General features: G+C 35.0%; 2 protein-coding genes and 1 non-coding gene across 4 annotated transcripts; 2 read left to right on the top strand and 1 right to left on the bottom strand.

Annotated features, from left to right (window-relative positions):
* Window positions 1–15,202: 15,202 nt before the first annotated feature.
* Window positions 15,203–15,562, top strand: LOC143617957 (auxin-responsive protein SAUR50-like). The gene has a single exon (XM_077090338.1). It carries the CDS (start codon window positions 15,203–15,205, stop codon window positions 15,560–15,562), a length of 360 nt encoding a protein of 119 aa, XP_076946453.1.
* Window positions 15,563–18,906: 3,344 nt separating this feature from the next.
* LOC143617960 (lactoylglutathione lyase-like) lies at window positions 18,907–22,001 on the top strand. Of its 2 annotated transcripts, none has more exons than XM_077090341.1 (9): window positions 18,907–19,011; window positions 19,260–19,388; window positions 19,506–19,567; window positions 20,247–20,307; window positions 20,421–20,500; window positions 21,065–21,135; window positions 21,251–21,340; window positions 21,661–21,775; window positions 21,862–22,001. In XM_077090341.1, exons 2-8 carry the CDS (start codon window positions 19,296–19,298, stop codon window positions 21,771–21,773), a joined length of 570 nt encoding a protein of 189 aa, XP_076946456.1. In that variant the 5' UTR covers window positions 18,907–19,011; window positions 19,260–19,295; the 3' UTR covers window positions 21,774–21,775; window positions 21,862–22,001. The 2 variants fall into 2 exon arrangements, with proteins under 2 accessions (XP_076946456.1, XP_076946455.1); XM_077090340.1 differs by having other exon boundaries at window positions 18,983–19,165.
* A 1,781-nt stretch (window positions 22,002–23,782) lies between these two features.
* On the bottom strand, window positions 23,783–23,855 carry TRNAF-GAA (transfer RNA phenylalanine (anticodon GAA)). The gene has a single exon. It is a non-coding gene; the product is annotated as a tRNA-Phe (tRNA).
* Between the last annotated feature and the right edge of the window lie 3,172 nt (window positions 23,856–27,027).

Raw genomic sequence — 27,027 nt, 5'->3', positions numbered from 1 at the left:
ACTGTCATAACCACCCCCTCCCAACGGCTCTTTTTCTTGGAATCAACCCTTCATAACGCGTGACACCCATCACGCAAAATCCATTTTTTCCGCGTGACAAGGGGCGGCGGCGGTGTGGAGAGGCTCACCACGCGTGATGGGAGCTCCATCACGCACCGCCCCGTCCCCCCTAAAATATTCAAATGGATTCACCCCTGGACACTTTCTCGAATGTCAGGTTGAATTTTCACACGTTTAACGGAATACGTTCGTTTCTCTATCATTTATCACCGGAATTTATTTATTCTGTCTCACTTCTCACATGTTTTACAATGTATATATTCCCTTCATTCTTAGCTTAAAATAATATATTTAACTTATGGGTCTTAGTCTTCACTTAATCCAGCCTAAACATGTCTTAATCTCGTTTATGGAATATAATAATACTTTTTATTTTGCCGGGTATCACATTCTCCCCATCTTATTTGAATCTTGTCCTCGAGATTTGACTGAGCATAGAGGATATAACATTCTAATGCTTTGCTTCAACTTGCTATCTTGTAAGTAACTTACCATTATATAAATTTTCAAATTCTTTATCGTCACTAGGTGCACGTTTCTGATTTGAATAAAATCTTTAGTCGGTATTAACAACAATATATCTTCTTGATCGTATGGTTATCTTCCCTGAGATGACAGCGTTATCTACTTATCATGGTATGGGTTTTTCTATCAAGATCCTTAACTAACTCCATATCATAAGTCAAGTAGTTATCCTTATGAGTGCAACTGTGTTATGCATAGGCACATACTCTACTTCATTATTTAAGCACACACCCAAAATTTGATAAGTCTATCAAAGTAAACTACCAGATCTTGTTTCTAGTTTAAGCACTGGTTCTTTGTGGTTAATCTTGTCTCTGACATGAGGAGGAATTTTTTTTGCCGATATACGCATCCATATTTACTATTCTTCTAAGTTAGTCTTTTCCGAAATGATAGCAGCCGGTCTTCAGACGGACTACTACATTTAAGTGCATTTTGCGTTCTTGAAAAGAGATTTATGCAAACACCTTCTATTTATATTGATTCTCTTTATGACGAGTCGTAAATAATTTTGTCCTACGATTATCTCTTAGAGTCTAAGGAATCTATTACACTTTAAGCACAAACATTCATTCAGTATTACATAAATGCTAAATGTCATTATACAGAAGAACCTAAACATTTAATATTTCTCTACCATGAAAGGTTGGTAAATATTGTACGCTGGAGTCAAATAGATTATGAAAACAATGATGTCACAATATGGTCAAAGAATTTGTAGACGTAGCTACAATGATACTTAAAGATCTTTGAATATTCCAGTTGCAAACGTTGCACAGTATTCAAAGAATATGAAGTTGATGAATATACAAAGGATAACACCTTAACACTATCTTTGATTGACAAGGAGTTGTTGCTCATTAATGTTTTCCAAGAATGCAACCGGGATCAAATATGGAAGGTAAGTCTTTCACATAGTTCAACATCACTATATACAATTCGGCGTGACTATATATAGTTTGCCATGACTATGTTTATGAACATGGTTTGCATATATACTTTACTAGGGAATGGTATATGTGATCAACAGATTACATGGAGTTGTGTGTAAACTGCTATCACACTTTGTTATAGCATAAGTACTAGGTATAACTTAATATGACTTCACAATACAAGCATCCGATTAAGATTTAATCTCCAGTGTCAAAAGTATTGTATAATACCCTTTAACATATGATTTGGTGTGCTTAAATATATATATTTATTATTTCTATCTAATCACACCAAGCACACATTTTCATTAGAGTGCTCTAATTTTCACAACGACGACCTGTTAATACAAAATACTTCGGAGTATGATTCTTCTATATTGTAACTTCCTAAGAAGTATAAGTCACAATATAAATTTGAAAATTGTACTAGTATGTAAGGCCCCGTTACCGGTAGCCCTACTTTCGTGTTGGATTTACTCATAAACGCAGTTCTAAATATCAGAGTTAATTAAAACATTCGCGGAATATAAAAGCTTTCATAAAACATTTCATAACAAAACACATCTTGTCTTAAAACATCATCTTGTCTTTCAAAATAAACGAAACATTAAACTCAAACGTCTTGAGTCTTCCGATGCCAGCCTCTTATTCAGTGTCACGTGTCCCCTCAAGCGAGCTGCCTCATCCTACTCACCTGCGTGCATACTAAAAGTCAGCTACGCTGAGTGAGTTCTAGTTAATCATACATTATACAATATACACAAACTTATATCATTTCATTCATACTTTCATACTTTCATACTTTCTTTTGTACTAACTTGCTTTCATATCTTACGTTATAAAGAGCATTACGCCCTACATTCCTCGAGTATTATTAGGGCTCGGTACCCTCCTTCCTCGAGTATTATTAGGGCTCGGTACCCTCTTTCCTCGAATATTAGTAGGGTTCGGTTCCCTAGTTCTAGAATATTAGTAGGGTTCGATTCCCTCTTCGTTACCATACAACCATACATCATACCTCGAGTATTATTAGAACTCGGTACCCTTTTCGTAACCATACAACCATCCTTTCCTTCTTTTATTAACTTTATCACGTTCATACACATAAGCTTACATATCATACTTACCTTATACATAGCGTTACAACCTGACAGTACGTGCAATATCCGAAGATCGTTCACGTACCATCAAGCAATCATTCATACATTTCACATTATTCACATAAGGCATACACTTATCTCTTAGGATAAGCGTATTAACAAACATATTGAGTATGCACACAGCCCCGAAAACATAACACATAAATGGGGCTAGAAACTCACCTGAATCCTGTTACGCTATCCGTTAATCGTTATTCCCTTCTTGAGCTGTGCACGGCTAACTGTATAATATTTACATGTATCAATTAACTACTACTACTCATGTTGTATTTCTATCTTTATATAACCCACAACGAACGGGGGTCCGGGGGCATCGCCCCTGGCAGCAGGGTCTAGGGGCGGCAACCCCTAGCAGGGTCCAAGGGGCAGAGCCCCTGGCTGGGTTCGAGCTGCCAGGTCAGCTTGGAAAAATTTTATTTCCATTAACTGTCTTAACACATTTTTCATTAAGTTTTTAATTTACTTTCTAATTTGCTAACTCCAGCGAACTTATCATTAAGCGAACTTAACAATAAGCGAACTTAAAATTAAGCGAACTTACTGTAAGCGAACTTAACATTAAGCAAACTTACTGTAAGCGAACTTAGTGTTAAGCGAACTTAATCATTAAGCGAAGTTAAGCATTCAGCGAACTTAACTCAGGCGAAGTTAGTGATCGGCGAAGTTAACCCTAGGCGAACATATGCCAGGCGAAGTTGAGCATTAGCGAACTTAGCCTTAGGCGAAGTTATCATGGGCGAACTTATCACCAGGCGAAGTTACAGTTAGGCGAACTTGGCTTTAGGCGAACTTGCTTGCAAGCGAACTTGCATGAAGGCGAAGTTATGGCTTGCAGGCGAAGTTGCCCAGCTGCCGTCTCTGTTCACTCTTAATCACCAAAATCACCCTTATTTCATCGAGAATTTCTTGGATATTATGTTAACTAACTCCGAGATCATTCCCATGGCCTAGTTCGGGTAAAACTTAGCCCGGAAAGACATAAAGTTTGGACCTTTATGGTAAAAACGTTCAATACTACGTAAACTTTAAAGGTCAAGAACATACCTTTTGTGCTCGTTCGATCTTGGTTAGCTTGTTTATGCACTCTAGATCTCGTGAAATAAGATCTAATACCAACTAACGTTTACTCTCTCTCGGATCTTGCTCGTTTCTCCTTCTCGGCCGCTGGCCGTATATGGTGTGTGTGTGTGTGTGTGTGTGTGTTTGGAGTGTGTAGAGATTAAGATGGAATGAAATGAGGTTTAGGGTTTTATGATGGTTTAGGAGGATATTTATATTCTTCAAGGCCCATGGACCTAAGGCCCATTACCCTTAACCCATCTTAATTAAATCCAAGTCCATGATCTTTTCCATATTAGACGTTAGTTAATATTATTAAACGCACGACAATTTAATGCAACTTTCTTTATTTATTATTAGAATATTTAGGATGTTACATAGTAACACATTCGTTCCATATTACTTAATGTTTCTCTAGCTAATGAATAGGTCGACTTGCCGTTGAACATTAGTAAATCACATTTATTTTTGTGTTTGAGCGTAAGTCTTACAAGACTGTACTCATTTTTAACCGCAAAGAAGCGTAGACAAAATAACACGTTGATCCGCTACTGTCAAAAGTATTGTATAATACCCAATTCAAATAGCGGAACACGAATAAAATATTCATGATCCGCCATTTGAAATGGCGGATCTCATGGTTGTTGTCCACCTCACCAGACAAGATCTGACAGGCCCTACATGTTTGTTGAGATCCGCCATTTCAAATGACGAATATCCTGTTTTTCTAATACGTTTTTTTCTCTCTCCTATTATCCATCTTATCCTTCTTTGTTTTCCTATTTTAAAATTTTTTTCATGGAAAATCAGGGAACAACTATAGATTGGGGGGGGGGGGGGGGGGGGGGAGAATATAGGTGGACTGAGGTTGGTACTTTGGGAGCCAATGAGATTTTTAAAAGATCTTGGGACTAATTTGGGTGGAAGATCACCTTTTTCTGTCATCCGCGGTTAGGCGGTGGTGGTAATGGTGGTGGTGTCGACGGTGACAATGGTCACGTGGTTGCGGCGGTAGTCAATTGATGGTGTTGGTGGCAGCGGTGGAAGTCGGGTGGTGGCGCTTGTGGTCAGATGATAGTGGTCAGGCGATGGTTGCAATCAGGTGTTACTGTCGAAAGAGTATGATGAAAGAGAAACTAAATGAAAAAAAATGAGTGGGAGTGTATGGTTTTGAACAAATGAGATTCCTTAACCATTAATTTCATTTCATTAACCAAACAAAATTTTCCTTTTCATTTTATTCAAAATGATTTACTTCATTCCATTTTCCATTCATTCCTTCATCCATAACATAGTCATAGTATAGTCTTTTCCAACGCAATAAAGTTACATAGTGTTTTTTTTTCTTTCATAAAGGGGTATTTCCGTGGGTTTGCCTTGGTATTGTGTTCATACCGTTGTATTGAATGATCCCGGACGGTTGCTTTTTGTTCATATAATGCATACAGCTTTGGTTGCTGGTTGGGCCGGTTCGATGGCCCTGTATGAAATAGCAGTTTTTGATACCAAATGTCACATGTATGTTATCTATAATTCTATTTGTTAGTGTTCTTTCATCCTACAATGAATTATCGGCCCCACTTGTTAATCGGTGTATTATTGTTTTATATTATTAGTATTAGCTATCAGAAAGATCAACGTGGCCAATTAAACACCGGCCGACAATATCTCGCAATTGAGGGCTTGAATCTCTTGCGAGTTGTGGCACACTGGCACATGCTTTCTGGGATCACAATGCTTTGTAGCCCAAGTTCAATAATTGCTTTTCCGATTAAAAGAAAAAAAAGACACATGAGTGTTGTTTACTGTTTAGGAGCTAACATCCACTCTGAGTTGATCTTAAAACGTCACCTATCTAACCTTATGAACAATTACCTGAAAATGTTTTTAAAAAAATACGTCACTGATATGTTAATGAACACAATTAACTAACACGGGTTATAAAAAAATCTAAGATAATATAACTAAAACAACCTTGACCGTACATCTTTCGATGGTTACTAGATAATTTTTGTTTTTCGAACGATGCTTACTAGATAAAGTAAGGAGGAGATATGCTTCTTATGGTTCAAAACTTTTTGTAACCCTTTCCATGAAAGTAGATAAACAAGCACATAGATAAGATACATAAGATAGTTGTTTAATTTCTATTTCAAATAGAGTATCTATAACAAGCCACACCTCCCAAAATTTGGGTGATGTGGCAAAAAGCAAACTTGATGTGGAAATAATTACCATTGTGGCGCCAAATCCATGGACTCACTCCCATCTTATACACACACATATGATATATACATATACATACACATACGTATTTAATATTTTTTAAATAGGTTTGTGGAATTTTGTTGTTGTGGAAGAAAGTTTAGGTTTTTAAGAAAAATTTGGAATCTGGTGTGACAATGATGTGACGGTTTGTATGAGTTTGTTGTTATGAATGCTCTGGATGATAAATTCTTTATTTTCCCAATTTAAGGATGTCCAGTTTCGTTAGTTAGGCAATTGTTATCATTTTCTAAGGGGGTGTTTGGGATTCCTTATTTTGCCTCCTTATAACTTATTTAAGGCATAAGTTATAAGTTACAAAATTGTAACTTATACCTTATATACTCACAAAATCTAACTTTCCCAAACACCTTATAACTTATAACCCATAAATTATAAGTTGTAAAGAGCAAAAATAAAGAATCCCAAACAACCCCTAAATGATAAGATGCATATAAAACTGCATCTCACTTTTTATTTCCACTTGGGAATTAGGATGATAGATTATTTTCCCCATTTAAGGATATCAGTTTCATTCTTTGAAAATAAGATTTTTTTTTAGAATATAATGTATATTCATGATATGTATGTCACTTTTAACGTTTCATTCTTAGACAAACCTATATGTCACTTTCATAATACTTATAAACCATTTTTATAGCCATTTTCACAATGTATAACAATTAACAAAAATATTTGGGCTTTAATTCACTATTTGGGCCACTTCTTTTTCTTCCGCCAACCAAACGGAAACGGAAAAAAAGGGTCATACGAGTCTGAGTCTAAAAGATTATTTTTTGTTTTTCTAGTACAAGTGAGGTCGGGCTGGTTTGACCCAAGAATTCTTTATCCATATTTAATCGTTTTCTGTAATAAATAATTCCTTAAATATGGATAAAAAGCTATCTTTTTACAATAATAGCCTAACGTTTTGGATAAAATGATTTAGAGGTTACATGCATTGAAATACACTTAGCCCAAGTTTCATACCATGTGGCCCACCTGTTTGACCCGTTTCCTTTTTAGTCAATTTTGACCCGTTTTTACAATAAATGAACTGGTTTCTAAATTTTTGAGTGGTGCAGCACTGGTGGTCTCTTTTGTTGGCGGTGACGGTGAGCGGTTTGCTGGAGGCGTACACTGCACAGCCTGATAATGCCTTCATACCCGTTGTGTTCTACAGCCTTCTATGTCTGTAAATACTAAATATTAATAATAATAATAATAATAATAATAATAATAATAATATTTAGGAAAGTAGATGTATACCTTTTTGTAATGATAGATTTTGGATGATTTAAGTACACAGACAAAATTTGACTAGTGGAACAAGTTGGGTACCTCGGGTTGACATTTATAAATATTTGAACATAAATTTAGAAGGTTTATCTAACTTTATTATGATCTAATCGAAATAAAACATAAAAGACTTAAAAGAGCATTTGTGAGGCCCACTAAATTCGGTAACGTGGAAGTATATGAATCAAGTGTTAATGTCGGACATGATATTGTGTGGTTTTGGATAAATATTATACGTACATCTTGTTAAACACAATGATGGTTTCAGAAATTTTGTGTATGTTAGAAAGAATTCAACTTCGTAAGAATATGAAGATGAATGAATCACATGACACAAAATAAATACTGATCTAACATTTATATTTAAAGGGATGTAATTAGATGAAAAAGACATCAAGATATAAACATACTTGATGCATTATCAAGAGATAACTATTTTGTTGTTTTACTAAAAATAACAAAAAATATTAAGTGTCCCTTTGTTGTAGATAAAAAATTAGGGGTTTCAATTGTGATTTGTTAAATAGATAAAATAAGTGAAATCAAACATGGCCCGTACTGAAGACACTAAACTGAAGACACTTAATATCGTGTGGAGTTTGGTTTGGCTTGACAACTTAATTACAATTTAAACAATCAATGACTATAAACCAAAATAAACTTTTTATTTTATTAGTGTTGTAATTACAAACCAACATAAGAACTCAACTCAAAAGACTAGTATGGATGAATGAACCATTTGACATATAAACTCCACATCAATTGATTGTATAATTGACGTGAGACAAGTTTCATACCTTGTAATGGTTTCAGTCAATGACAAAGTCTTTTCAATTGTTTTTCAGTCACTTGTTAGTTCCGGTTCTGGCGGTTCCAATCCGTTGTACAACCCTATTTTTAACCCTCTAACTTTCGTATATTAATTATAAACACAAATCAACCATTTTATTTCATGTATTGTCAAATTTACTACGTTTATTATTCACCGATACATATTTCCTAACACGCTTTATGATAAACTGCATTTAATGAAACAAATGAATGAAGTCATGTGATCGAACCCTTACTCAAGTAACTCGATACCAAACAAATTAGAAAAAAAATATCTCTCGAACAATCTTAATCTGTCACTTGAGGAACTTTTGATGCCCTTTCTCATGTCGAGTTCTATTAATTAGCAGTACCCATGTCTCTTATTCATTGAAGGTACAACTTCACAAACACAAGTTACAACTGAGTTTATGTGTTGTGATTGTCAAGTTACAACACAAGTTACACAAGTTACACTCGAGTTTGGCCCTGCTGCCTTGAGACTTTCTTTGCCATCTCAAGGTCCCATATATCGTGCGTGTTCATATTGGATAAGTTTCATTGTATAATACTTGCAACTTATAAGTTTTCCACTTTTAAGGCTACATAAAACACTTAATGGTATAAAAAAGAACTTGGAACATAACTTTTAGTTGCAAACTTTTTTCAGTTTGAGTGTATGCTCTCATCTTAACAATGGTTCTCACTGAGTTCAAAATGATATATTTGACCAACCGCATTCCTTAATGAGTCTCTCAATTCTATAAATACTCAAAATAGTCATTAAAGAACGGTCGGACTGACTGTTTAGTTATGTCTTTCGACGGTTTATGGAACCAACAAGATCCTGACACGTGTCCTCAAAACAAACAAGATCTGTCATCTCACTGATTTATTCTGCCGGGGGACTGATCTATTTGGTCTGATATTTCAGAAAATGGATTATTATTAAAACAAAGGGATTTATTTTTAAAACAAAGGGCCGACCGAATAGATCAATCAGTCGGTCGACAAATTAAATTAGCCGGTCAACATAATAGATTAGTAGGGTCAAGGATGACAGATCTTATTGTTTTGTGGTGACGAGTCAAGATCTTATTGGTTCCATAAACCATCGAACGACATGACTAAATGGTCGATCTAACCGTTCTTGGAAGGGCCATTTTGGATATTTATGGAATTATAAGGTCAGTTAAGAAATGTGGTTATCAAATGGGCCATTTTAGTTATCTTTCCTAAAAGATTTACACGATGACATCATCATAAACAAATAAAAACTAGTATAATGCATGTATTGGTTATGAATACACACTACTGAATTCACTACAAATTAATGATGGGTGCATAGAATTTTTAAACATTCTTTAATACATTTATTAGTGATCGGTACACTTAGTTTATGAGTATAGGTGCATTTTTAGCATACTTCGGTGTATTTATTAGCGAACACGCTATTTGCAGAATATGAGAACGTTAGTGTATTATTCACATGTAAATACACTATATGTAGATTATTCACATATATATATTTGTTTTCATTATTTCTATATTCTCATTTTGTTTCGTTAACTTGTCAATACCAAATATATGGATTCTCTGCATAACAACTATATATAACAATTAGGAGTTTTGGTGCCGCAAAGGCACCGATTGGGCCATGTGACGGCCAGCCATTGGCCACATTAATTTATTTTATGTTTTAGTTTTAGTACCGTATCGAATATAAACAAAACCGACCATTATGTTTTAGTTTCACCGCCGTATCGAACATATCCGAAACCGATTGAATTTGTGTAAACTCACCGCCACAACGCGCGGAACCGAAAAGTCTGGCTTTTACCGATTAAATAAAGGCCGTTTTATTATATATGACAATTGATAACTTCGGTGTCGCTAAGCCCTGATTGAGCCACTTGGCGGCACCATACTTATCGATTGCATAATTTTTTTTTTCAATTTTGTATTGTTTTTTTTGTTTTAGTTATAGTATTGTAACACCAAACGTCAATTTTGTGGTTTTTTGTTTGATTGACTTCCGGTCACGTAACAAACGTGATGGAAACCGATTGATTCTGCCTAAACTCATCGCCTCAACGTCTGAGATCGACAACGCTCGTGTTTTACCAACGCACGAATTTACCCACGGACACCGCCCCATTTGTGTACCTCAAATTTATATATTATCCGTTTTTTCTCTTTGGTAACGTAACGAAAACTAACCGAATGTCAATTTTGTTGTTTTAGTTCTCATGTTCTGACGAACGTGACGGGAACCAACCGAATTCATGTAGACTCGCCGCATTTTGTTTTTAATCTGGTACCATAACGCACGTAACGAAAACCAACCGAATGCCAATGTTTTTTTTGTCTTATTGCGTTATGTGTACATCATCATCTCAACGCCCGAGATCAACAACGCTTGGGTCTTCCCAACGTCCGGGTTTTACTGACCAACGCCACCCATTAGTTCATCTCAATTTTTATATTTTTATTTTATTTTTGGTTTTTAGTTATGATATCATAACACACGACACCAAAACTGATCGAGTTCACGTCGACTTATCACATTAACGCTGTGAAACGACAACCTTTTGGTTTTACCAACCTGATCAGCGCGTCTAATTTAGTATATACAGTTCTTCACTTGCTAGTGAAGTACGTGTTTTTGAAACTCACAAATGTTTAATTAATAAACACTCCAATTTGTTTTTAAATAAAATAATAATTTGAGTTGAAGATCTTAAAGGTTGTTGATCAATCAAAATAAAGTTGGTAAAATTTTTTTTGATCCTCCTGCAGTGTATAATTAGACATACTCGAGAGAACAATGGTATATATGACGATCAAAAGGATTCAAAATTAATGAGAGAGACGAGGCTTCTATTTTACTGTTTACGATTCAGATATGAGGCGTTATATATGTATAATAGTGGCGTAGTCAGAAAGATTTTCCTAGGGGTTCGGAAAATTTCGAGGGACGGACGACCTATTGTTTATAACTTAGATTTGGGTTTCTTACGGGTTCGATGTTGAAATTTGTACGGGTTCGATGTCAGAATACACTAATATATAACACTAAAACAAAATTTTGTACGGGTTCGGTCGAACCCGTTCCCTTAAACCTGCCTACGCCCCTGAATTGTCGATGGACCGTGATTTTAGTAGCTAAGAGAAGAGTATCAAGGTTCAAGTGTAAAATACCTTAATTATGCATATAATGTAATATAAACGATAATTGGGCATGTGATATATATGGTTCCATACATAACACACACATTGAAAGCAACTTTGTTTTGGTACGATTTCAAATCCAAAATGACTAACATTTCTACACATGCATGCATGTCAATATCCCTTAATCCTCTAAGGATAATATCCATTTTGGGTGGTGAATAGAATCAAATAATCTAACCGGACAATTTAATCAGTTGGACCCATGAATATCCTACGGTAATTCATATATTCTTAATTATAAATATTCATAATTTTATATAACTTCAATTCTATAAACTTTTTTAACATATATGTTACTTTTATGGGCTGTTAGCAGATCTAGTAATATTCCGCCAGGGTTACAAGTTATAACCAATGTTTTCATAAGACATCAAGCCAAACGTCTCACCTGGTTGCAGGACAAACTGGATGTTAGAATTTACATTATAACTAGTTTCAAAATATTTTGAAAATATACAAATTTTTTATAACAAAATATGATATGACTTGGTACATCGTATCGAGCAAATCCGCACAAATCAGTTCATATCGAGCAATTAAACACAAATTAGCAGCATATATATAACTCAACTATAATTTAAACTAATTAGCAAAATCAAGTGAATCTACCTACACACATATATAAACATACATAAACGTACATTCATACACACATACTAACCGAATTTCGGTGACAAAGAAGGTGAGGTGTCATGGCGGCGTGGACAAATTGGGTGACGTTGTAGTGCTCCGGTGTAAGCTCCAATTAATGGACTATGGTGCTCTGGTAAAGCTAGCTTGCCGTGGCGACGACGACATAGATTAAGTTACGATACTTGAGATGGATGATGGACTGGATTTTGCATAAATCGCTAGCTGCAGGGAGGATGCGCGACTTCACTTTTATGGGTAAATGAAAATGAGGCATGTCAGGACGTTAAACCTTAGACAAATGAATCAAGAACACCAAACAAGATATTGCATAAAGCGTTTATGCCACTCTTTTCTTATCAGTAATAAACAAGAACGGAATAACTACGAACCAAAAAATAAAAATAAAACTTTTGATGAGTTTATATAACACCTATAATTCTAATCTTACTCAAATCAGGAACTATAATCAAACTAGACGTCTAGACTTCTACTTTATTCAATAATAATATTAAAGATAACCTTAATTAACCAAGTTATTTAACTTGGCTCTAAACTTTGGATCTCCACCAATAGAACCGCTCATTGGGATCTTCCATACCACTCTTATACTTTTTGTATTATTCATTCGGATCCTTCAAGCTTCCAAGTTGGTATTGCACCAAGTTTTACACTGGAGAGAAATAGACACGAGATTTTACTTTTATGATTTTAGTGGTGACATGGATCCGTTATTGAGTTTAGTACGATAAAACCCTAGTAGTTGGATCCATCGCTAAATCAACGGCTAATGTAACATCACGGAAAATATCGAGCCAAAAATGTCAATTTCCAAAGTTAAGGGACCAATCCTACCAAATTCCAAACTCGAATGACTAAAATGTAAATTATATTTTTCCTAACCCATCGCGCTACGCGATGGATCAGAAGAGATTCCCATCGCGTACCGCGATGGGATGTCTGACATTTTGTGACACGTGTGCCACGTGGCACACAGTGGCACCATCTGCCGCCACGTGTCACCACATGGCAACACGTTCGCCACGTGTCACCACGTGGTGCGGCGCCTGCCACGTGTTGACACGTGGCAAGGCTATATGCAGTGACTCGGCAAGCCTACGTCGTGGTACGCGACGGGCTTGCCAAGTAACCCATCGCGTACCGCGATGAGGACCAAAATCAAGCCTATAAATAGCGGCCGCGGGATTTCATTCCATCACATCAAATCTCACACTACTTTCTCTCTCTAACTTCTCTCTAAAACCCCGAGAACCCGACCCTCGATCCACCTCGTTTTGCGTGCCGATTTCTCGTTTTCCGTGCCCACTACCTCGATATTCGTACCACTCCCCGACAACATTCTAATCAAGAAGGAGGTGCTGTCCCGACGATCATCTCGAAGTACATGCCGTGAAAAGTTGACGTCCCGATAAGCGTGTCAAAGGGAAGGTTTTGATAAAGAAAATAGAGTCAAAGTGATGCCCAAGTGAATAGGGATTATTGAGCCGACAAAGGTAGGCATAATGCCCGAATAAAATAATAATCAAATATTATAAGGGCTTAATACCCCAAGTCGAAGTTATTCTCGATAAACAAAGAAATATATAACGAAGAAAATAAAGGAAAAGAAAAGAGAAATATATATATTTGAGTACATATATGTGTATGATTATTCTTTGTTATATATATATTATTTAGGTATAATGAGTATACTTAAATAATAAAGAAAGAAAGACGTTTTTTTAAAAAAAGAAGAAACGTAGAGTTTTTATAAATAAACTAAAGGTTTATAAAGATTACTTTTTAACTAAAGGTTTTAAAGTAAAAAGAGATAATGAACTAAAGGTTCATCGAGATAAATAAGACTAAAGGTCTTAAGTCGGATCGTGTATCCGACTAACAAAAGTTATACTCGTATTATAGGTGCGAAATAGCAAGAGAAAGACTCACGGACGGTGTTGGAAGCCGATCCCATTTGAAAGGTGAATACGTCCCACTTTTACAAACTTGTTTTCAAACAAACAAACGTGTTATGTGTAAAACTTTACATGAGGCTACGTGTCTCTAAAAACATTATAAATAAGAGTATAAGCCTAGCCCTCAGGCTGTGGTATACGTTTGTCTGGATCCTTACATATGTGGAACGCGGTGGGCACATCGCACCACGCTTGGTCACGACCTCCAGCCACGATGGGCCGGACCTAAGTTATGCCCGAGTGAGACTGATCATGTGTATATTTATGGTACCAAAGTTATGTCGAAACGTTGCGGTGTTTTGCTGAGGTGACCTAGTGTAGAGACTCGAGTTAATGATGATTATTTAACTTGATTATTCCTAAGCCAAGATGGGCCGAGACTTACGTGGTCTCGAGGGGTGATTAAGTAAAAGAAAACATTTTAGCGTCAGCATATTCACAAGCATTCGTTGCTGACGTATTTTATTAACATTTTGCAGGTAACCAAAAATAGAGCTTGAAAGACGAAAAAGCTCAAGAATCCGATGGCTCGTATAATTTGTTTGAATATTAAAATATGATGTTTTTGTAAAACATATAAACAAGTAAATACTAAACGAGACTTTCGTCTCGTCCTTTTTGTAATGTAAATATTTACAAGTTTGATCCTTATGTTTTATAAAAGTCTTCCGCTAAAAACCGTAACTCTGATTTATATACAAACATAGTACCAACTGTCAGTTGCACTCCTAGGCCTAAGATGGGAGTGTGACAGCTAAATCGACGCGAGATAAAGTGGGACGCAGATAAGGTCATTAGTGGCGACATTATGGGTTTTGCCACTAGTACCACTGATGGGCCTATTAGCAAAGGCAACGCTTTTAAAACACCAAAATTGTCAAGTTTTCTTGCATGAATATCAAACTAAGAGATAAAACAATTAAAAATAATTAACCGGATCCTAAATCACTACCAATCCCAAAAACAATTTCACCATATATATCACATGCATATGAGAAGTGATAATATGTCTTCAATAAAGTAAGCATAGAAGTGACTATACCTTAACAGGGCCCCTTTATGCTAAAATCTTCAATCCTCATGCACACGCAAATGCTCATAAACAGTACCTCTGTCACTTTCATTCTCTATCTTTATTGCTCTTTTTCTCTCTTCCGTGGTGTATATATACGTAAGGATACATGACACATATGGGCATTGCAACTTATCAAGTGTACTTTGATCATTAAAAAAGTCAGAAAATAAAAAAAAAATGGCAAAAGTGAGGAATAGTAAGAAAAACAATGGCATTTTGAAGCTTAAGTTAGTCCTGGAAAGATTGCAAAAGGGTCTTTTCTTGGTCAAGAAACGCTCGGATTCGATTCTTGATCAAGAAACGGTCCTAAAAGACGTGAAAGAAGGTCACTTTGCAGTGATAGCAGCTGATGAATATGTTGAAAGGAGATTTGTTGTTCCCATTGAGTGCCTCCACCGTCCTTCGTTTCTAAGACTCCTGGAGCGAGCCGCGGAAGAGTATGGGTTCGACCATGAAGGTGCACTTATGATCCTTTGTAGACCGAGTGAGCTAGAGTGGATGCTACAAGGGTCTCATGATGATGCAGAATCAGACTAAACTTTTTGTGTAAACCATTGTGGAAAGTTGTTTGAAACTATGCGTAGTTATAAAGTTGTTAATTATACGTAAACCCTTATACATGGATTAGGGTTTTTTAAAGGATTATGTACGTAAATGTTCGACGATTAATAAGTAATAATAACACTACTTGTTTAATTAGTAGTGAATCACATAGTTATAGCAAAATCATATTAGTATATAGTTGGAGAATGGTGCTCATGATCACACTAATTGCTAGGCCAATTTTTCTCTCTTACTATGAAGTTTGTTGTTTGGGATCTTATCCTAATGAGTTTTTTATTTCTGTATTTTGAATTATTGTTGTTAATTAATATTTTAGGGTATAATTAGCAAATTGTTAAGGGGTGTAATACTGTAATTGGTTTTTCTTATCAATGTAGTGGAAGTATAAAGTATATTTTATGGGGATTTCAATCTAATTCATCTCTAGTAGTGGTTTTTAATTCAAACTTGTTTACATCAGTAATGATCAGTTTACAATAATAATATTCTAATTAAATGGCATATGTCAATACAATAAGTGATTAAAGTGTTATGAACTTTATATGTCTCATGTACGTTTATACAAACCGGTTTATAAAATACAAAATGCTCATAAAATCAACTTAATTCCATAACAAACGTTGTGGTGTTATAAGTATTTTTTTTCCTTTCCTAGCTTGTTTCCACTTATTATTAAGAGTTACAAAAGAACACCATCATACGGTCAATATAAAAGTGTACTGCTTGCAAGGTGGTCTTAGGCTAAACCTCAACATAAACTCACCGTTTAGGATTGAGCATGAAAATAGCTTATTGGCTTATTGGATTTTTCAAATAAGTTAAAAAAGTGTTTGACAGCATAAATTATTTTTTATTTTAGTTTTTTTAAAAGTGTTAAAAATTTATTTTCTAAGAGCCACAAATTATGTATTTTCAATATGACTTTTTAAAAAAGTCAATAAGCTACCCACATATTCGTGTTTAACTCTCAAAATTTTTCTGAATTTGAAACAATTATGTTAAATAGGTTGACACATAGATATATATTCTGTAATATTATAATATATCCACAAGAAGTAACACGAGTATGTTGAATAGGTTCACGTAGCCTCATCCCTCAATTTATTTCACGTGGTTATGTGACAATACTCAACAACCATATGTTCTACATTTTCAAGCATGGAACGACTAGTTGTGTCCCATAATTTAAATCGATTTTTTGTACAAGACAAAAAATGGCATTACTATTTAAATGGACAATACATGATCGTGTCCTACATTTTTAAGTCATGATAGAATCATTTATCACATTTCCACCCAAAAATTGAATTTTCCACGTCTGCATTCTTTTTTTCAAATTCATTCTCTTTTATCCAAATAGATTATATAGTTGATCTCATACTTGTTTATGTGGGTTATGGATTTTCAGTCATCCCTAATCTCAGCCCACATGTTAAGATTCCAATAGCTAGATTGTTATGTTTTTTATGAACAGCTAATAATCTAAGAAAAGATGTAAGAATCGAGATTTATGCCCGATCAATCACAATCCAAAACATACTTTGTTACAATGGTATACACTTGGTTAAAGCGGCTATTATGCTATTTGCCTCACTAGAAAATAATGTTCGATAACACAATCAGTTTCAAATATATCAGCAGGCTCGTTGAGCAATTAAAACTTCAAATGGATTGTACATTTGTACGCACACGTTTTGTGTAAAACTCGAAAACCTTGAGAAGAGTTAATCGAGACAAGTTCTAGTTACCTCGAGCTTGGCTTATAATATGTCTTAAATATGTCATGAAAATCTAGAAAACAATCATATTATATCTGCATTAAGCAAGGATCCAAAAACTCGATAGAAATTCAAATTATCGTGAGCTAAAGTTTGGTTCGTAGATAACTCAAAATTGATTTTACGCTCCAACTTGATATTATATCCTATAAAAACTTGACACGATTGTAACCCTAATCTATGATTCCGTAGGACACTCCGCATGCAATGTAATAGTCAATTAGAAACAGACAAATGGCCTACGATATATGGCACGTTGAAGTATTCCAAGCCTAGCAGGTGTGGTTGTAGCTAGCCAATGGTTTCAATGGTGTAATGGTTGGGGTCCGGTGGTTTGAACTTTTTTCGTTATTATTAAACCATGGACCCAGCCCAATCTCCTGAGAATCTTCCATCCAGGGGGCTTAAAATATCATAGCTAATAATTGACACCCAACAATAAGATAATTATTTTATACTAGCACGTTTTTGTAGTATCATCCAACAAGTTTTGTGTTATATTTTAGTTTTGGTAGTGGTTAGTTTTTGGTTGAAAATTGGTGTGCGTTTTGAGGTGACGAAGATATATATACGATTGCTCAAGCTAAAATGTTTCCCGATTACAGTTCTACAAATTTTATACATTCAGTAAATTTCAACCTTCTTACGTGTTTAAAATACGTTGCTTATGTATAATACATATATCCATCACTGATTCACCATAAAAAGATAATAAATCACTTTCTTAAGACACACTGTATGTATAGATTAAAATTATTTATTATAGTATCTACCGCTATATAATATTTTAATTTTTAATGTATTTTATTTTGATATTATGTACTTGTGTCGTGTGTTATGTATCACTATTTTGGAACTTTCACAAATAACAATAGTCGATAAAGCCATAAAGAATTAAAAGATGCCCAAAATTAAGCCATCAATGGACTGGACTGGACCACTGAATCATCGACCTAATAAAAGAGTAGGCCTGGGCCCAGATAGTTCAATTAAAGATCTAGATATTTTTAAACGGCTAACTAAAAGATCCAATCTAGATATCCATAGATTCCAATCTATAATGAAATATGATAATTAGAATAAAATACTACATCACAACACCAAGTTCAACATGGTATACTTTACGGAGAATTAACACCAACACGACTCATTTAATTATCGATTTCCTTCCACATACTAAAACTTAAAGTTTATAAACTTACAACAAAGTACAAACATGCATAAAACACATGGCAGTTGACTCTCACTCCTTTTCCACACACAGTTCTCTCTCTCCTCTTCTTACTTCAGCAAAGTGCAGTTGAGAATCATCCCAAAAGAGGCGCCCGAGAGGACAACGACCTTGTACCCGCTAGGCAAACTCAACTCGTCAGCTACTACATTTCCTGTTATTTTTCAGTAAATGAATAAAAAAACATTAATACGCCTTTCCAATTGACACTATAAAAATTCAAGCCTTCAAGAAGAGTGGGGTCCGTTTAGCCAACCGGACAAAAGACCTTTACGTAAAACTTTACATACACATTAAGTCAAAGGGTATAACCGCAATAAATCATATATTGAGACTTACCGTTTAATGAACCGGCGGGATCCTTTATCCAGTTAAAAACTCTGTCCACCACCTAGGGTTACCCTTCATCTCCGGTAAGCTTTATTCTCTCTCTATATATCTCTAATGGCTGATTTAATATCCACTATTTCATTATCTCGTTCACTCCGTTTTGCAATTACCAAACCTTATTATTATTATTATTACGCTTCACCAATCCCCTCTATTTTGACCAATTCTCCATCAAAGGTTATTGTTATTATTATTATTATTAATCGCTAATTTGACCTAATTTTAGCTTCTCAATAATCTGAACCTTCGTTTATTGTATCGGTTGTTTTAGGTTAACGTGAATCGACGTCGTTTTGTGTCATCGGCAATGGCATCGGATAATGAATCGCCTGCGAAGAATCCAGGTCTTCGAAGTGATCCGCCGGATGAAGAAACCAAGGGCTACTTCATGCAACAAACGGTATTGATTATTATGCTTTTAATTTGTGTTAATTTTGTGTGTTTTGTTGTAGGAATGGAAATTATAAGTTAGTTTAGAGGATGTGTTGTGTTAACTAATAGGCATTTTGATGTTCAGATGTATCGAATTAAGGATCCGAAAGTCAGCCTGAAGTTCTACTCGGATGTTTTGGGAATGTCGTAAGTCTTACTGCTTTATCTAATAGTCAGTATTGAGTATTGGAATCGGACTCCAAAAACTTGAAATTTGATATAAATTTGAATTGCAGATTCGGTTTGTGATTTTTAATATTTGTGTGTGAATTCGATTCGAAGCTAGTAATCGAATTAAGAAACGAATACGAATTTGTGATTTCCGATTCGAATCAAATTATGCCTTCTATATTACATTTACGCACATAATTATATAAATAAGACTTTGAATTCTGACATTAATGTTGATGAACCCAAAAAACGTCACCTTATATCAATACGTGTGTAAAGTTTTAAATTCATAATCTAGTAAATTGGTTTTAAGTTTTTGTATTTGATTTCTAGTTTATTTAGTTTAATGATTTGTTATTTGACTTGGATTTCTAGAGCAGTTTGTTAACCAGGGTTGTTTAGTGTTCGAAGCAGAGTCGAAAAACTCGAGGTTCAATTTGGTTCTACTTTAGTAATCGAATTCAAATCCAGTTTCAAAATTACAAAAGTCGAATAATTTGATTAATTTGAGTATTCGAAATTCGATTCGTTGAATGCCCCTACATACCTAAATCAAACGGCCAATTTTCTATGAAACTTTGTAATTTTGTATTATCATCATTCGAGGAAGAAGTAGAATTGTAATGACGATGTTTGCCTCATTTTGTAATTGCAGATTGCTTAAGAGACTGGATTTTCCTGATATGAAATTTAGCTTGTACTTTATGGGCTATGAGGTAACAGTTTGATTCAATTATTATTCTGCATAAACATATATGTAATCTGAAGCAACCAAAGTTGTTTATCATGTAAGTGCTTCAATAAACTGTTAATGGATCTTCACTAACAGGATACATCATCAGCTCCTAAAGATCCAGTTGAGCGTACCGAATGGACATTTGGAAGAAAGGCCACTGTTGAGCTTACACAGTATGATATACCACCACACATATTTGTTCTTTTTCTTATTTTTAATAAACAAACGAACATAAACACAATTTTTTGTTCCTGTAATCGAACGAACGAACATGAACTTAATAAACGAATGAACATGAACACATGACCTGTTTGTTCATTTACATTCATTTTTGTGCATTCATTTACGTCTGTTTATATTTGTATGCTTATGTTCGTTCATTTAAATTTTCATTCAAATTTATTTACTTTATAAGTTTTGGATTTGATGATCAATTGATCAAGGTGTTTTTAGACTTTAATTTGGAACTACGTGTATTTTTAGCAGTAATTCATATATGTTTGTGAACTGTTTGTTTATAAAATTAACGAATGAACATAAACGAACAGTAACAGATTCTTTTTTTTAATTAACGAACATGAACAAGGCTATCCATTTGTTTAAGTGTCTGTTTGTTTGTTCAGTTTAAGTTAAACGAATAAACACGGATAATTCAGTTCGTGCTCACATGGTTCGTTTACAGGCTTACATATTTCCAGACCCATGTTTAAATCTAACATTTGGTAATACTTTTCTAGCAACTGGGGTACCGAGAATGATCCCAAGTTTGAAGCGTATCATAATGGGAACTCAGACCCTCGAGGATTCGGTATGGTACTATCTAACATGCATGTTTTTGTTATAGATTATTATGTTATATTATCTAAAAAGATACTACTTAATTTTTGTTTCATGCAACTAACTTGCTTCGTTTATGCCTGTAGGACATATCGGTATAACAGTTGATGATACTTACAAGGCTTGTAAAAGATTTGAAAGTCTAAATGTTCCATTTGTCAAAAAGCCAGATGAAGGTAACTTTACCTCTCTAGGCTAACCTTTAAATGAATCGAACGAACACGAACAGAGCGTGTTCATTTATGTTCATTCATTAATAGTATAAACGAATGGTTAACGAACTTCAACTAACATATGCTAACGTTAACAATCATACATAACATAAACGAACGGACATAACAAAATAATTGAATGAACAGTAAAAATGGGCTTGGCTAAGCAGAGTTCTAAAATATAAAACCAAGTATGTTTTAAAACAATACTTGTAACAAATAAATGTATGATTATTTAACGACCGTAACGTGTATTAAGTATTTATGTTTGTTCGTTGATGAAGGAAAAATGAAAGGGATTGCATTCATTAAAGATCCCGATGGCTACTGGATCGAGATATTTGACACTAAAAACATTACCAATGTAGCGCAGGCTACTGGTCCAAAACCAGAGTAAAGGTAATTTTTATTAAAGTTTCATACATGTGTGGATGAACCTAACATTTTGAAACTTTATACTAATCCCAACTATTTGGTGTTTGCAGGATATGTTTTATATGGTATGTGGGTCTCAAAACTCCTGGTAGCAAGTGTCTTTTATGTTCAAAAAATGTTCTATTAAAGTGTGTTGGTGCAAACTATGTCATATGCTTGTACACCTTAACAAAATCATCGCTTGCACTCGTATGGTATTCCAAAGGAAATATATTGAATGTACAACGTTGTTACTAAATAAAGCTGTTTTGAGCACATTAGTGGAATTGTCTCACCATGGACATGATACACATAAAGCAAGCAGCCTGATAACCTTTAATGAAAATCGATCACAAGAACACACAAAAGGCTTGAACTACCTAAACAAGCCCAGACCTTAGTGATCATACCAAACTAACTTGCTCCCTGTAAGGAGTTTATTCAATTGACCCTACACACTAAAACAAACCACAAAAAAAGAGAAACATAACTTAGAAGCAAGTCAGCAACCCAATCTTCTCCAACACTAGCTTCAGGACCTGTTGCGGAGGCTGTCCCAACCGGTGTCCATGCCATTAGACTTAACATCCTTCTTGTTGGGGAGGCTGTCCCAGCCAGTGTCCATGCCATTAGGCATAATAATCACTTTGTTGTGGAGACCATCCCAGCCGGTGTCCATGCCATTGGGAGACTTGGCGTGTTCTTGAGACCGTCCCAGCCGGTGTCCATGCCATTAGGAGACTTGGCATTCTTCAAGCCGTCCCAACCTGTATCCATGCCATTAGGAGACTTGGCATTCTTGAGACCGTCCCAACCCGTGTCCATGCCTTTTACTACAGAGTTAACGATGCTTAGATGGTTGAAGAAGGACTTAATGTTGTTGTCATCTATGGTAGTGGTGATGACGGTGGTTCTGATGGCAGACACCACAGAGAATGCTAAGATGGTTGTGAAGGTGAGTGCAAAGAATGAAAGGTTTGCCATATTTGATAGTTGCTGGAAGTGTCGAGGAGCTGTTGCCTATTTATAGTACAAATATATAGTGGATTTGCATGCAAACCACGTGGAATGGTTGATGGTTACTATATGTTGGGAAATGCCTGATCTATCAGGCTTTAGATTTAGACAATAATTTACAATACTTGTGGGCATGCGCATGCAGGGGTCCCTGCTGGCCGGTGATATATGCCTTATAGACTTAACAAGTGGATTTGGAGTTGTGTTTTTACAGTATACATGAATGCATGGGAACCACGTGTAGACTATATATGTATGCATGTTGATATTTAATTACTGGAAACTTGGAAAGGAGCCTGACTTATTACAGTTATCCTTATCCAAACCCATCCTTATCCTTATTCAAACTTAACATGATACTCAAGTATTTGATTGCATTTACAAAAATGAAATTACACATAGAATACTTACCAAATGCATTTAGGTATAGTTTATAATACAATTAGCTAAGTAGGCTAATTTTATGTACTAAAATCAGGGGCGGATCCAGCATACAAACGGGTGGTTCCCCGGAACCACCTGAGTTTCGAAATAATAGTGTACGGATATATAGAAGACGCGTAGGAACCACCTAAAAAAAATTCCTGGATCCGCCACTGACTAAAATCCAATTTTTGAACATTAAAAGGGTATGATGAGATTATTTTGAGACTTGAGATACACTCAAGAATGCATATTCATCATTACAAATATCCAAATGTTATCGACGCCAAAAAACTATAACTCTGTTTTCAGTAGGATAGGTTTTGCAATTTAAAAGGGGGTTGCGGCGCAACTTGCTGCTCGTTTACCGACCTATATTGTAATTGGATTATGAATTATTTTGGTTTTCAAAAAATTTAACATGTTGCTATCTATATGTGATGCTGGTTTCTTTTGTTTATAATGAATGAAAATGTATACTTCAAAAGAGGATAAAAACGGTTAATAATAAATGAATGAAAATGAATACTTCAAAAGTGGATAAGAACGATTTGCGGTGAACGTGGATCGAACACGTGACCTTCAGATCTTCAGTCTGACGCTCTCCCAACTGAGCTATCCCCGCTTGGTGTTTTCAATCCATGAGAAGTTTAAAAATAATTAGTAAATATAGTAAAAGGTTTAAATAAAATTACATAATTCCTCAAAATATACAGGAATATTATTAAATCCATCAATATAATAATAAATTGTTAACACATTACTTAAGTGAAAAAAAGGTGAGTTCTTTCCAAAAGGTTGAATAGAAAATTATATAGCAGTAAGACAGGTAACATTACTTAGAATTATGTGACCATATAGACTTAAACAAGTGGATTTGTTGTTTTGGTTTTATATGCATGTAGTTTTGGATAAGTAGTACATGCATGGGAAGCACGTGGAGAGAATTATTTCAACATAATAGCTAGTAATTACAAGAGTGGAGATTTATACCAAATGCATGTAGTGCCGATGAGCTTTAAAATTAAGATTAATTGAACATAAAATATAGTAATTTAGAATTAAGCTGATGAGTGATGAATATATATTCTAGGATCAGATTATAATTAATACTCAGTAGAATTTGAGTTTCGGGTTCTTTGGGTTTCAAAGTAAATCTTGACCTGAAATCCAGCCAAAATCTCTCACAGGTTTTTAGGATTCAGGTTGTTTTAATCGGGTTTCAAGTATTCTAGATAAAAAAATAAAAATAATATAATGTTAAATTAAAACAACATATTCTCCTTGCTCGTAACGAACATAACCAAATTATGAACCAACATAACATGATAAAACAATTTAAATGAAGAGTAAAACAAACTCTAGCCATAATCTTCTTAATTCAGACGTGATTACGGTTGCTATTAATTAGTCATAAATGGAAAACATAAATTAGCAATAAAGAAGCGATCCATAATAGGCAAAATGTTCGAGGTATAATTTGACGGTTTTGACCCGAACTGGGCTTGATCCTCAACCTAAAGAAGTTCACAAAATTACCAAGGAGAAAGGTGAAGGTATTTCATGTCGTTTGCCACTTTGCCTCGTTTCGTTTTGGAGCCTATGAAAGATGAAAAATGGCATGGTTTTTAATGGCAAGGTGATTAATACGGTGGGGAGTGTAGTGGGAGATATTAAGGCACTTAATTATCTTTGGGTTAAGAAAAGATTAGAATATATATCTTTATCATGGAAAAATTGTTATGGGTTTAAGCCTTTAAGGCGTAATTGGATTGGGTTGCTTAGTAAGACAAGTAACATATTTTCTAGGATGGCGATAAGTCATTGTGCACGTTTGATGTTAAATCCATCGGAAAAACAGTCCCAAGTCCAGAATAACACATTAGTGAGAATTATGTGACCATTAATGCATATATAGTTTGATCTTGTACAGTTAATAATAATTAGACAGAAAGAAAAACTTTGACAGTAGTATGTGCGGAGCATGACTGCATCCGGAGGCGGATTAGATTGAAGGTAGAGGATGCACGGGAACCCCAAGTTTTAAAATATGATACTAAATAAAATCCTAACAAAACTTATACCAATTTATTCTTTGCCATGGTTCTTTACAATCACCTGAAAAATAGATTTACAAAAATATATAGGTGTTTTGAGCATATTACTGGAATTGACTTATCAATGAACCTGTTAACACTTAACCTTTGAATGAAAACCAGTCACAAGAACACACAAAGCACTAACTATGCGACTTTTTTTTTATTAAATTGAGAACCGGTAACAGGACTTAAAACAACCAAATAAACACAGGCCCTACTGATAACACTAAACTAACATGCTCCATATTGTAAGGAGTTTATTCAACCGACCCTACTAAAACTAGCATAAACCACAAAAGAGAGAAACATGACTTGAAGCAACCCAATCTGTTCAAACATTTCAAGATCTGTTGCGGAGGCCGTCCCAGCCAGTGTCCATGCCATTAGGCTTTATGTTCTTCCTGTTGCGGAGGTGGTCCCAACCTGTGTCCATACCATTAGGCTTAACGTTCTTGAGGCCGTCCCAGCCGGTGTCCATGCCATTGGGAGACTTGGCGTTCTTGAGGCCATCCCAGCCCGTATCCATGCCATTGAATAAGGAGTTAACGTCATTGTCATCAATAGTAGTGGTGATGATGGTGGTTCTGTAGGCAGACACCACAGAGAATGCTAAGATGGTCGTGAAGGTGAGTGCAAAGAGTGAAAGGTTTGCCATTGTTGATCGTTGCTGGAAGTGTGGAGGAGCTGTTGCTTATTTATAGTACAAATATATAGTGGATTTGCATGCAAACCACGTGGAATGGTTGATGGCTACTATATGTTGGGAAATGCCTGACCTATCATGCATGTTTTAGATTCTCACATTAATTCACACTACACCGGTAATGCCATATAGACTTAAACAAGTGGATTTGCAATTGTGTTTTTATATGCAGCTTTGTTTTTACGGTTCATGCATGGGAAGCACGTGGAGAAGCTTAACTGAACATACCAGAACATACCAGTAACAAGATAAGATAAGATAAGGTAAAGATATATTTGGATAAGTTTAATTTAGTGATTTTAAATTTATTAATTTGCATGGAAAGCACGTGGAGAGGATACAGTTGATGGTTACTGCTGGAAACTTGGAAAGGGTCTTGATTTATTACAGGCGTAATTAGAACAAGTGGCAATTGTATTTAACAAATGCATTTAGACATATATAGTTACCAAATCCATTTTGTTAAAACCAAATATAATATACCCAGTATTTATATAATATGATAGTTTATAAATTTGATATGTAACCGGCACTAATCATTTACTAAATTATTCATTTCAACCCTAGTTAAGGGTTAAATCGTTTGGCAATTGTATTTTGTGAACTGCAAGTTAAAAGTAACTGAAGATTAAAAAAAGGATTATTTGGTAGGTTTATACAACAATTAGTTTTAGCGGGTTTCACAAATTAACAATACGTACTTCTGCATACGATGTAGATTTAATGGGTCTGCAGGCTACAAACGAATAATGATGTGGGTTTTGTAACAATGAAATTTGTAAAAGACCCTCCATTTTTATTTAACTTTGGCCATCAATATGGTTGGACTACCCTGATCTTAATTAATGTTAAGTTCATCTTCTTTGACGAGAGCAGTCTTGTAGTTTACTTCAAAGTTGTCTTAAATCTGAAATATTTACAGATAGATTTCTTATGCTGCTTGATATCTTCTTTCTTGTTCGTCTTGGTACAAGATCTTCTTATCCAAATATTTC

This window comes from Bidens hawaiensis, unplaced genomic scaffold, assembly GCF_021521415.1.
Source record: "Bidens hawaiensis isolate Kalapana, Puna unplaced genomic scaffold, B.hawaiensis_p1.1 tig00061017_1, whole genome shotgun sequence".
Classification (NCBI taxonomy): Eukaryota; Viridiplantae; Streptophyta; class Magnoliopsida; order Asterales; family Asteraceae; genus Bidens; species Bidens hawaiensis.
The sequence above is the reverse complement of the archived record's forward strand: the minus strand, read 5'-3'. Positions and strand labels throughout refer to the sequence as shown.